Source organism: Kryptolebias marmoratus, linkage group LG16 (assembly GCF_001649575.2).
Source record: "Kryptolebias marmoratus isolate JLee-2015 linkage group LG16, ASM164957v2, whole genome shotgun sequence".
In the NCBI taxonomy this organism is placed as follows: domain Eukaryota; kingdom Metazoa; phylum Chordata; class Actinopteri; order Cyprinodontiformes; family Rivulidae; genus Kryptolebias; species Kryptolebias marmoratus.
Window position 1 is genome coordinate 31,807,682 of NC_051445.1, and position 12,990 is coordinate 31,820,671.

The window sequence follows — 12,990 nt, forward strand, 5'->3', positions numbered from 1 at the left end:
ATTCTGTTACAGAAATTTAAACATGATATTGGGATTACAAGAACAGCTCTAAAACTGTTTAAATCATATTTATTTGATAGATTCCAGTTTGGTGTATGAAGAAGATTCATTATTAACATTAACAAAGTTTGTCAAGGAGTTCCTCAGGGTTCAGTGCTTGGACCAATACTCTTTACTTTATATATGCGTCCATTAGGTAAAGTTATTAGACCGCCACACAAAGCACTTGAGAAAATATTAGGTTAAAGTTACAATCTTTTTTGTCAAGGCCAGTTTCATACATTTTGTTTTTGTTTCTGGTGAGCAAAAAATTTAAAAGCAGATGAACTTTTTATTTGATTTTTCTTATTATTTTTCCCAGTTTCGAGTTATTTCAGCTGCTTCCTTTAGATAGTCCTTACCTGCTATGAAGCCAAGCCAGAGGGGCCAGGTCTTGTCTAAAAAAAGTCAATCCCTGGGGCGTTGGACGACATCATGAATATGGTACCACTGCTGTCATCATGCCCCCAATGCTCCACCCAGGAATCTAATTTGCTGCTATTGTGAAATTAAACCACCTCAACCTTGCTATGGAAGTTTTGTGCATGATCAAGAGTTATAACAATTTAACCAGGCATTTTAGTCTAGGACTAGGCTTAATCACTGTCTGTAAAATCTACCCACTGAAAGAAAGTTTTTATCACCCATAGTCCTCAGGGTCACCATCCTGCATGTTTTACTTGTTTCTCTGCTCCAACACACCTGATTTGAATCCCTGGGTGATTAACAGGCTTCTGTAGAACATGAGGAGGTAATTTAACCTCTGAACCAGGATTGCCCACCCCTGACAGAGAGTGAGGTAAATGACCATAGTTTCCACTTTATAATCCTTTCAAAATCAACTATGATGGCAGAAACAGATGATGGGATGCTCTGAGTTGTTTTTGTTCTCTTTCTTTATGGGAGGAAGGAGGGGTGGTAGGTACTGTCTCGAAAAAAGCACCCCGACTAGAAAAGCACAATTTTTTACATTATTAGAAGGTAAAAATACATTTATTGTAACTGGGTAATTAAAGTTCTAGGAGAGAAATCAGTATCAGCCAAATTTAGAAGGTCAGAGCTGTATAAGATTTGGAAATTGTCATTAGCCCACAAAATAAGAATTAGTGCATCTTTAGATTTAATATTTTAGCTCTGTAACAAAATGAACACTTCATCTTTAATACAACCACAGAATGGAGTCATTTCCTTTTATCACTTTCAGTTTCATAGAAGCCCACACGGCTGGTATCAGGTGCTTCTTCTGTCTTCTACAGACCTCATTACATTCAGCACAAACAATCAAATGGACCTTTTATTTTTACTGATAAACGTCCTTCAGTTGTTTATTAAAACACTGTTCCAAACTACATAAAGAACACTCAAGTGTTTGATCCTTTAGAAAACTGAGGACTGCCAGAGATACACTGACTGTCATCTCTCACAAAGACAAAACCAATTTGTTTTGGAACCACTGGAACTTGTTATCTATGTTGCTGTGAAATACATGTTTATAAAGAGCATGGCTAAGACTATATACTGAGAGTTGTAAATAAAAAGACAAAACTGAAAAGTACTTACAGTAATTAATTTACAGTCACATAGGTTGTTATGGATTTGTAACGATGATAAAAGGCATAAAGTCAAGTAGAATGGGGTCTGAACAAACTCCAGAGGTCCGATCTCCATAAACCTTGTGAAAAAATAGTCCTTTCGTGGGTACCGTGTGGACAGCAGCCGGCCCCAGCGCTCCCAGTCCCTGTTACCCATCCTCCTCCTCTGCTGCTTTAGTAAAGGCTCCAGGCCTGCTGATGCTGATGCTGGGGGGGGACTGACGAAGACGCAGAGAACGAGGTGGGAAGTTTACTTGGGCCTAGATGCTTTCCACACGCACACATTCAGTCCTGCTTCTCCTTCTGCACCAGTTTAGGAGCGTCTACAAAGTCTTGTCCATTAAAGAGAATAAAGCCACCTGTCAAAATGCTGGCGGTCCCCCAGAACAGAACATAGGCCAGAGTCTCAGTCCATGTGTCACCTGCCAAAACACACGAGGTATCAACAGAGTTTCCATTTTCTTTCAATATGCCTGACATAAACTAGGCTTTCTCAGGATTTTTTAGACCAATATTAAATTAAAAACCTAGCACTCCTTGAAGAAATGAATGTCACCCCTGTCTTTTCATGCCAGAGTTTTAGCCAACTTGATCAAAGATTGAAAATAATATTATCCATGATCCTATGCAATATCATGACATGTCATACTCAAGAGTAGGTGTTGTAAATGACTTGGATGGAATTGACTCCAAAACATAATCAGTTGTAGATGTACATCTAATTCTTACATTCTGAAGGTTTCATTAAATCCATCCAGTGGTTCATGAGACAAAGTGAGAGTGAGTGAATGTGTGAATCAGAAATACTTTGGAAAGCTTTTTGCAGAACCTGGATGAGGTTAAAAAAGGTCATATTTAAGTGTGGATCGTTTAACATTAAAAGGTTTCGGAGTGGAACCCCAGTGTGGTCTGTCTTACCAGCCATTAGCAGGCAGATGATGCACATGGAAAAGGCTACAACCATGATGATGGGCAACTAAAAATAAACAGACAACAATACATCAGTAAAAACAACAGAAATGCTCTGACTTGTGTCTTTGACGTTTTTTTACCGTTAAAAACTTCCAGTCCTTAGTGTCACACAGTGGAGTGGTCCAATCAGTTTCATCCACAGAATAGTTCCCCAGAAACAAATCAATAGAGTCCTGCATAAAAAAACAAAACAATGAGTCCACACACTCAGTCCTAGGGTTTTACAATAATAACTGAAAATGAAGCTGTGTGTAAAATAACTGCATCCAGCAGCTTGTAGGACCTTTTTAAGCAGCAATAATTCTCAGTAGGACTTTATCAGTCTCTCACATGGTTGTCTTGGAATTTTGGCCAACATTACTTTGGTTCATTGAGGTTTACAGACACAGCTCACGAAAGGCCTTTCCACTCCATGAGATGTCAGAAAGTCGACTCTTGGTCACATGGTCGTGTGATGGAAATCACATAATATTTGTTCACAGGGCAGCTTTGCCTGCCTCTTTGTGACCCAAGGCCTGGGCCACATTTTTCACACAGGGGTTTGTGACAAGTATTGTGTGATTGATCAGAAGTTGCTGTGGGGAGAGCTGGTGAGCGTTAATGGAGTGAACTTCCTTCTACTGCTCCACTGAGAAGCAGCTGACTGACTTTACAGAAAATACATCTGACTTTACAGCTGTTCCAGGAAAACTTATAAACCTATGAACTTAAAAAGACACAGGCAGCTCTTTGTGGCTGAGAGTGAGAGATTTTAACAGGCAGACACATAAACAAGTACAATAACTTTGGCAAAATTGGCATCTTAATGACTTCAATTCTTGCACTAAAGTCAAAAATACATGTTAACCATTGTGTGAGGTCTCCTTTAATCCTCTTGTTCACACTATCAAAGTTTTTTTTTATATACAGGGCTCTCAGAGAGTAAGTCAGCCAAACACCTAACGATCTGATTGTGTTTTTGGACATCCTCAGCAAAGCTACTTTCTGTTCTTTTGATTAATTACAATACTGGATATTATTATTTTCTCTTATTGCGGCCCTGTGTAAAGGGAAACAAAAGTTGGGGACAGTGGGCAACCCTATCAAGTAGATCACTCCAGCTTTATCTGGCCTGTTAAAGGTCCATTCATCTTGACTCTCGCAGTAGGTGCAGAATATAGTGTTTTAATACCATATTTTCCGCACTATAGGGTGCACTGGATTATAAGACACACTATCAATGAATGGTCCATTTTCAAACTTTTGTCATATATAAGGCGCACTAGACTATAAGGCACATCGTTGTGCACCTCCCAATTTGTGTAACTGTGTGTACCGTGCGCACCACACGCATCGCGCTCCATTCAAAATGGAAGATTTTGGTTCTCTAGCAGAGCTGGTTCGCCTGTATCAGCATTTATATGAGCCCTCTGTGAGAGATCACAGAGATAATCAAACAGTTCAAAACTCACAGAAGGATACTGCACCGACGGAAGTGTCAGGTCTGCATGGAGTCCTGCGTGCACCACAAAGCACGACTATCACTGAGCCTTAATGCTGCAAGCGGTGCAGCTTTGTAATTTACCAAAGTCGTACTAAAACATTAGAACTTCTTACATTTATAAGGCGCACTGTCGTTTTTAGAGAAAACTGAAGGCTTTTAAGTGCGTTTTATAGTCCGGAAAATACGGTACTGTTAATTGAACTTTTAGAAAAAACAAAAAGTTCCAAGACTAAGAATAAATATTCCCAACTGACACAGTCAAAGACCTTTGATGCATCAAGACCAAGCATTGTTGCTTTATGATCATTTGTCTGAATATTATCGATTACATGAAAAGAATGTCTTATGTTGTCCTGAACTTGTAAAATCAGTTTGATCCACGTCAATCAACTCTGATAAAAAAAGAATTCAGCCTGTTAGACGTGATAGAAGCATATATTTTATAGTCTTGGTTCAGAACTGACAGAGCCATACGAGCTACAAGGTTTTTATTCTTTTTATTCTTGCCTTCTTCTGGTATAACAGATATAATTGCTTCAGACCTTGATGGTGGTGTTGTCATTTTCACAAGTGTCAAATTTAGTGACTTTATTAGCACCAGAAACAGCTCTTTGTTAAAGTCTTGTACCATTCAGCTGGGAAGCCATCTGCACCAGGTGTTTTGTTGCTTTACTCATTTTTTTAACATCAACTCCACATCAACTTATTAATAGACTTTTTTTTATATATATATTTATTGGGTTTTCAAAATACAGCATACAAAAATCATACAGAAGAGTATGAAGCATATACATATTTAACAAATTGCTGTATAAGAAGAAAGAAAACTTACCAAAATGACAATCAAAATAAAAACGCAACAAAACAAGCAAAAATAAAATAAAATAAAATAAAAATAAATAGAATAAAGTAGAAACAAGTCAGAGCAATTATCTAAATAACTGGCTACACTGCACTGATTACCATTTGCACTTTAGGATGGTACTACCTGTCTAACAAGGCACAGGTGGCAAACTAAGAGACTGTGTGAGCTTGGGGCTCAGTCTCAGACTGCGAAAGATGATCCAAAAACGGCTGCCAGATATTACAGAACTTATTAGTGGAGCCCACAACATCATACCGCAGTTTCTCCAAGTGGAGAATCTCAGTGAAATCGCTTAACCACATTTTAAACTGAGGAGCCTTGTCAGTTTTCCACAATCTTAATATTACTTTCTTAGCCACTACCATTCCATACATCACAGTTGTTTGCATAGAAATGCTGCGGTTCCTAAGTGAGGGAGAATATCCAAACAATGCAATCTGGGGGTCAGGATCCAATGTGCACTTATACACTTTAGAAAACAATTTGAAAATGTCACACCAATATTGAAAGAGTTTGGGGCATGACCAGAACAGATGTGACAGGGAGCCATCAGCTGACCTACATTTATCACATTTTGGAGATATTGAGGGGAATATTCTGTGCAATTTCATTTTAGAATAGTGGAGTCTATGAAACACCTTGAATTGAATTAACTGGTGCCTTACATTAATAGAACATGACCGGATCCTCCCAAGACCCTCCTCCCAGACCTCACTCCCAATCTGTATACCCAGCTCCTCCTCCCATGCGGCCATCAAGGAGCCTGTGACAAAATTCATTCGCTCTGCAAAGACATCCACAAAGCTTGAAGTTATTTTTTTTGATACTGGAGAGCCCAACAGCATTTTATATATCTTATTTTCTTCTGGTTGGGATACAAAGTTCGGGATGTTAATGCGAACATAATTTCTGATTTGCAAATATCTGAAAAAATCTGCATCCGGAAGAGAGAAACAGTCCTTCAACATTGCAAAAGAAGCAAATTTTTTGTTAATATACAAATCTTTCAGTGTAATTAGGCCTTTTAGTCTCCAATTTTTAAATGATGTATCGGATATTGATGGGAGAAAAGCATGGTTATGGTAAATTGGGGCGTGAACTGAGGTCTCAGGTAGGCTACAGTATGCCCTAATTTGTTTCCATATTTTCAAACAATTTAAAACAATCAAATTATTTATTCCACTATTTGTAGGAGATGTTGGTGCTGAGAAAAGAAGTGCCGAGAGAGAACTATTTATGACACTACTTCTTTCAATAGCCACCCAAGGGGGAGAATTTGTGGATAGTTCTTGAGCATCACCTTCCTGCCAGTATACCAAGGCCCTTGCATTCGCTGCCCAATAATAGTGCTGAAAGCAGACCCTGAAAAAGATATAAAAATTTAGGCAAGGACACCATTTTGACTTATTAATAGACTTAATTAGACATTCATTCTGACATTCTCTGTTAGATGGTAAATCTAATGAATCAAGAAACCTTTATACATCTTCCATATTATTTTGTTTTGGTTTCATGTATAGAATTTCATAATATGTTTGAAAAGCCGTGTTGAAATTATTTTCTAATATTCCTGTTTTTAGGTTAATTATTGCACTTACTGATCTTTAAAAATTTTCCTTGCAAGTAATTTTTTTAAGAATTTGTACTTTTTTTTCTTCTTCCTCTTTATATATATATATATATATATATATATATATGTGTGTGTGTGTGTGTGTGTGTGTGTGTGTGTGTAGACAGACAGACAGACAGTTCTCCAGTTCATTTAGCTTTTTTTTCTTGGCTTTCTTCATAGCTGTACTTAGGGATATGAATTTGTCTCTTATAACAGACTATAAAATGTTAGGGTCAACTTGTCCACTGTCATTTAGATCGAAGATGTTTGAAATTTCTGCTTTTAAATAAAAACTGTCTTTTATGACATTCTTATTATTTAGTAAGCTTGTGATTAGGTTCAATAGTTTTTTAGGTCTTGTATCCAAATCAAGTGTTTAATAGATAATAGATCTAAAAGTTCCTAGTACCAATTTCACAACTTTTCATTCTATATTGGTCATTCCTAAAGACCAAAGAAAAAAAAATCTAAAACTCATCCACGAATACACTGCATGAGGGGGAGGAGAAGTCTCTAATCACTGGATACATCTCCCACCAAACATCCAGTCATCCAAACTCATCCAGGCCCTTTCTGTGGTGTGGCTGTCCTTTTATTATTAGACGTGTCATTTTATTCCAGACTGGGTTAAAGTCACCTGTACAGATTAATACACCTTGTGACTCTGTGGAAATAACTTCTATGATTTTTATCAAGAAAGGCAGGTCATAGTGTGGGGCCTCTGTTTTTGTGTTTTTGCCTGGACTAATATATACCTGCCTTCACTAACTTGTATTCGTTTATTAAGTTTGAAATGTAGGGAGTTGTATATTAACACCACCACTCCTCATAAGATCTGTTTTGAAAGAGCTGTAAAAAAATATTTCTGATACCAAATTTTTTTAATTTCTTGTGTTCTGTTTGGACCAAATGTGTTTCTTGAAGAAGAATAATCTAAAATTCCTCCCTCTTTGTTTTAGACATTATTCTACCCCTTCTAACAGGATTGTGGAGACCATTTACATTCCTTGAAGTTATTCTCAAATTACCCTAGTCATACCTGTGTACCAATCCATCTATGCCGACAGTTTGAACACAGTGAGAACATAATACAAACAGCACAACTTCTCTGCCTTGTTCACCTATAATGTCCTTTTCCACACAGTCCTACCCCAAATAAGGGCTCCTTCTCTGCTCGAGGCAGTTCCCTCTCCTTTGAGCATAACAGTCATTTCTCAATTAGTCCTGATCATTATATTGTACTCATAATGACGCTGGGGGTTAAGACTCAACTAAAAAAAAATACACCAACAGTTCAATATATTATTGCTGAATATGTAACTAAAATTGTGCAGCTAAATAATAAAATATAATAATATTTATTTAATAATAAAATATATACAGCATGTATCGGCATCTTTATTCTCGCTGTAGCTGAAATGCACAGTGCTTCTCATGAACACATTTGGAGTAGGAGCTGCCTTTGTTCCCTTCTCCTCATCTGCTTGCCTGCTTCTGATCCAGGCATTCTTGTATATGCACGGCCCGTCGTCCCAGTGAATCCTCATCTGAGCTGGGTACGCTGTTAGGAAGCGTATTTTTGTCCTCTGACAATCTTCTGGGTGTTTTTGTATTCTTTAAGCTTGTTGGCGGATCACGTGTAAATGAGATCCTTTTATCATAATGGACCATCTTCTTTTCCCATGCCACTCCTGTCATATATGAGAAGTCGTTGGACCTTGTGGTTCAGGTCCCAGTGACTTGTGTGCTCGCTCAATCTGTATGTTCACATCTTGGCGCCGAGGGTAGCACCATGTTAGCTTTCCCTCGGCGCCAAAATTACGGATATTATTTTGACAGGATCTTCCTCTGTCCACGAGGACTTTCTGCTGTTTGAGACCGTAAAGCAGCGAGCCTCTCAGGTCCACATTCACCGTCTGGAGCTCGTTCACCTGCTGTTCTGCTTCTGTGAGCCTTGAGCCTCGATTATAAATATCTTTACTGACCTCCAGCTTGGTGTTTATTTCACTCTTAAAAGCTCTTCAGATCTTGTTTGGTGTAATTCTTCTTTGTTTGATATTGTTGCACAGATTGTGAATAGCTTTAGCAGTTGTTAGCTCACGTTCCTGGTTTGGCTCCATGGTCTGCATCCTGCTGTTAGGTTAGTCTTTGCTTGACTGTAACTTTTAGAACCCCTGGTCTCTTTTTAGATCTAACTCCATGCGTAATGTCATTTTTCAGACCAGCTCAGTTAACTTATTGAGTTTTGTGAAGTTTTCTCGTGTCTCATGTCAGGACAAGTTAAAATTTTAAGCCGCCATCTTGAAACGCTCACCGGAAGCCTTTGGATGATGCAGGTTTATTTAATGTGAATGATTTGGCTTCAACACTGCTCAGAGTGTAACAGATCAATTAGAAATCAACAACAGTTATTTAGCATTAGAAATGACTTACCTGCCTAAAGCCATCTGAGAAATTGTTCTTGTAATATCGAATCATGGAGTTCCAGCCATCCATAAGAGCACCCAACAAAGTTCTCTTCCCTGTCCTGGAAGACCATCATGCAGTTCAGCATCTTTACTGTGACATACAGAACCCTGACAATATGATCTAAAAACACATTTAAATCACATCACATGAACACAGCAGCATACTCTGCTGGTAAATTTCAAAATCCGAATCTACATGGTGTAATAAGTTTGATTTACTTTGATAATTTTTGTGTTATTTTCTTCTCAATCAATTACACTGTGTAGAAGAGGATTCTTTGCTGTCAGTGTTATTTCAAACATATTTCTTTTTTTTATTTGTAACAATATTCAACTTTGCTATCATCAATACATTTAAAAAAAGCCTCTGTGCAAAATGGGGTTAAAAACCTGTCCACTATGCTTAGTCAGGCACTGTTTTTGTTTTTATTTTTCATTCATCCATACCGCTTCTCACACCCCCTGCAGTGGCACTGTGGCCCCCCCAGGGGGCGCGCCCCACACTTTGGGAACCACTGGCATAACTGAATAGTCAATAAGGCCAGTGGAGCAGCTGATCTCCAATTTCATTTTATTTTGTAAATGGAGGTGCAAACCTCTATTTTTCTTTTTCTTTTTTCCCACTTAAAAATTTGTCAACCCTCCAACCAGTAAAAGAAAAACATGTTGTGGTTAATAATTCTGATGTTCCAATCATAGTTACAAACTGAAAGGTTAAAGCTAAACACTGGTACTACACAGCTTTGAGGTGGCTACAGCCCCCCTACTCAGACAATGTTCAGCTGTGGAGATGAGAAAGTCAAGCTGATTTTTAAAGTGTTACAGCTGTTCTGTATCTTTCTGACTATAAATTAGATAGAGTGATATTACTCCATTCTATCTATGAGTTAAAAGCCGTTTAATGCTGCTCTTATTTCAAAGATGTGAGGGTTTTTGAGCTGAACAGATGTCGAGGTTAATAACCTGTAGGTGAAAGTTTTGTAAATGTCTAATTCTGGTTTCATATTAGCATTTAGCCAAACACAAAGTGAGAACCAACTTGAAATGAAAATCTAGGTCTCCTGCATTAAAGTGCATCACAACTTCCATTACACCAACCAGTTAAATGTTATCAGTCAGTTTGACTGGACACATGTTTATCTGATGTCTTTGATCATTCTGTTCTCACAGTTTGTGACATATTCAGCTGTTCTATGGCATTTTAATGTTAGGATAGCATCTCTGCTAGTTGTTGTTACTTTTTTTTTACATATGCTATTGTGCACTTTTTATTACACATACAATTATGTAAATCCCTGTTTATCTTTGTAAAACAAGACAGTTATTTAAGATCCAAGATAATCAAAATGCACCAATAATTGTTTTATAAACACATTGCAGCCTTCTGAATGGTAAATGAAACATGAAGATTCCCACTCTGCTGAATAACAGAACCAACGCCTGGTTCTGATGGCTTTCCTGTTGAGTTCTAAAACCCTTCTGGTGGATATGTGTGTGTGTGTGTGTGTGTGTGTGTGTGTGTGTGTGTGTGTGTGTGTGTGTGTGTGTGTGTGTGTGTGTGTGTGTGTGTGTGTGTGTGGGTGAAGGTCCACAGACCGACTGTTGAACAGAGAAAACTGACCTGGTGAAGTCCGTCTTTAAGGCTCCAGTACCTGCATACTGTTTGGCACAAGCATCAGCATTATCTGCCCAGGCTGAAGGCAAACACATCAAAAAACTATTAGAAATCAGGAACCAATGAGCCAAAACATTATGACCACTTACAGGTCTGCCCAGAGGCTGTTTATCTGAGAACTGGCGCTTTCACAGAAATTAAATGAACAAAAAGGGTTTGGAATACAGAAGAAATGTAAAGGGTTACTTTTAAAAACAATGGTCACATAACTGGGTTAGTGTGAGACTTAAAAACAGCTCAGTCTCACACAGAACCACTGATACTTTGGTATCAAAGCCCCCCCACTTATAAAATCCACTCATCAGGTGTTTAAAACTGTTTCACTACAGCCCAAAGAATTCATTTCATACAGTTCATTGCTTCTGTTTCATATTGTTTAGTCCCATCGGTATAAATCATTAAATGTTAGTCAACTACCCTCCTGCATCATTATGGACATTTTTGTACATTTGAGCAAATTTCTCCTCGATCTGACCAACATTTTGGCCATGTTAGTGCATTTGGCACAATTTCTTTTTTAAGAAAGTCACTCTTGATAAATTTTGGAATTCATTTTTTTAAATAAATCAATACAACACTGAAACAAATTATTGCCCTTTTAAGTCTACTTCCCAACACCTGTACAAAAACATAACAGATTATAGTTTCCTGTTTTCTATAAAAAAAAGAAAGAAAGTTATGACAAATGTTGGGTGTCTGGGAAGTCCCAGAGAGCTGCAGGGAAGTGAAACATCCATCTCCTCAGAAGGAGAGTGTGATGGAGTCAGATCAATCTACCACCATTTCCACTGAGAATAAGCAGCACACAAACGATCCTGCAACAGAATGACCTTCAAAAAGTGGGCAAATCTGGTTTCCTGCTAATGCAGACTACCCATTTATGGTCCTGCTGCCAAAACCTTCATTCCGGGGCCAACACGGTACGCCACCAGCAGGATTTGCAACGTGAAGTCCTTTGGCGATTTATTTTTCACTACAGAGACCATGAACATGATTGCCAATGTCACAACCCTGAACGGAAGGCATGCGGTGGAAAACTGGAGTGATGTTGACCCTCAGCCACCCAATATTTATTTTATGGAAAATAACTCAGTTCTGTGTTTTTGTCAAGTAATCAAAATGAGTTAAAATCCTTAAAATGGTTGAACTTTGTAGTTTTGATCAGGGCTGAAGTTGTTTGAGAGAACAGGGAAACAGTGTTTTGGAAGTGGACATTTGTGTCCCCAATAAGTTAAGAGAGTTAGGGAACACTCACCATTCTTGTAAATCTTTTCAAAGTCTGTTTGCTCTTCGATCTTCTGGCCTGTATGGAGGACCCCCACTCTCTGCAAGAACACAACCAAGAGGCAGAAACCATCAACCATTTTTTTTTTAATTATGTTTTTTTGGTGGTCTCAGTGGGGGTTAGAGCCACCTGTTAAAGATAGTAACTTTGGTTCACTTTATAGACTCCAGTTAATCTGAGTCACTCATTCGATCACTTGAGTCAGTCAAGGTGCTAGAAAAACAAAACAAAACACAAAAACAAACAAAGCATGGTAAAGGAAACATTTGCATTAATTAGAAATGTTTATTTTTCAATTCCCAGCATTACACAGCACTAAATCTGTTGTTGTGTTGGTATACACACTCACGGCCACTTTTTTAGGTACACCTTGCTAGTACCGGGTTGGACCCCTTTTTGCCTTCAGAACTGCCTTAATCCTTCGTGGCAGAGATTCAACAAGGTACTGGAAACATTCCTCAGAGAGTCTGGTCCATATTGACATGACAGCATCACACAGTTGCTGCAGATTTGTCGGCTGCACATCCGTTCCACCACATCCCAAAGCTGCTCTGTTGGATGGAGATCAGGTGACTGTGGAGGCCATTAGAGTACAGTGAACTCATTGTTGTGTTCAAGAAACCAGTCTGAGAGGATTCATGCTTTATGACACGGAGCGTTATCCTGCTGGAAGTAGCCATCAGAAGATGGGATGGACAAGGTCAGCAACAAGACTCAGGTAGGCTGTGGCGTTGACACGATGCTCAGTTGGTACTAACGGGCCCAAAGTGTGCCAGGAAAATATCCCCCACACCACTGCACCACCACCAGCAGCCTGAACCGTTGATGCAAGGCAGGATGGATCCATGCTTTCATGATTCTGACCCTACCATCCGAATGTTGCAGCAGAAATCCAGACTCATCAGACCAGGCAACGTTTTTCCAATCTTCTGTTGTCCAGTTTGGGTGAGCCTGTGTGAACTGTAGCCTCAGTTTCCTGTTCTTAGCTGACAGGAGTGG

General features: G+C 38.7%; 1 protein-coding gene across 8 annotated transcripts in view; it reads right to left on the reverse strand.

The window, feature by feature from the left end:
- Positions 1 to 1,142: 1,142 nt before the first annotated feature.
- Positions 1,143 to 12,990, reverse strand: part of LOC108250049 (phosphatidylinositol-3-phosphatase SAC1-B) — a 25,033-nt gene continuing 13,185 nt past the window's right edge. For 2 of the 8 annotated variants that reach the window (XM_017439747.3, XM_017439748.3), the window contains exons 15-20: positions 11,962 to 12,031; positions 10,653 to 10,725; positions 8,997 to 9,090; positions 2,684 to 2,776; positions 2,550 to 2,607; positions 1,143 to 2,053 (exon numbers count right to left, since the gene is read on the reverse strand). In XM_017439747.3, the coding sequence (XP_017295236.2) occupies positions 1,917 to 2,053; positions 2,550 to 2,607; positions 2,684 to 2,776; positions 8,997 to 9,090; positions 10,653 to 10,725; positions 11,962 to 12,031 (525 nt within the window). In that variant the 3' untranslated portion in view covers positions 1,143 to 1,916. The other 6 variants (XR_005234218.1, XM_017439752.3, XM_037980394.1 and 3 more) reach the window with 6 other exon arrangements.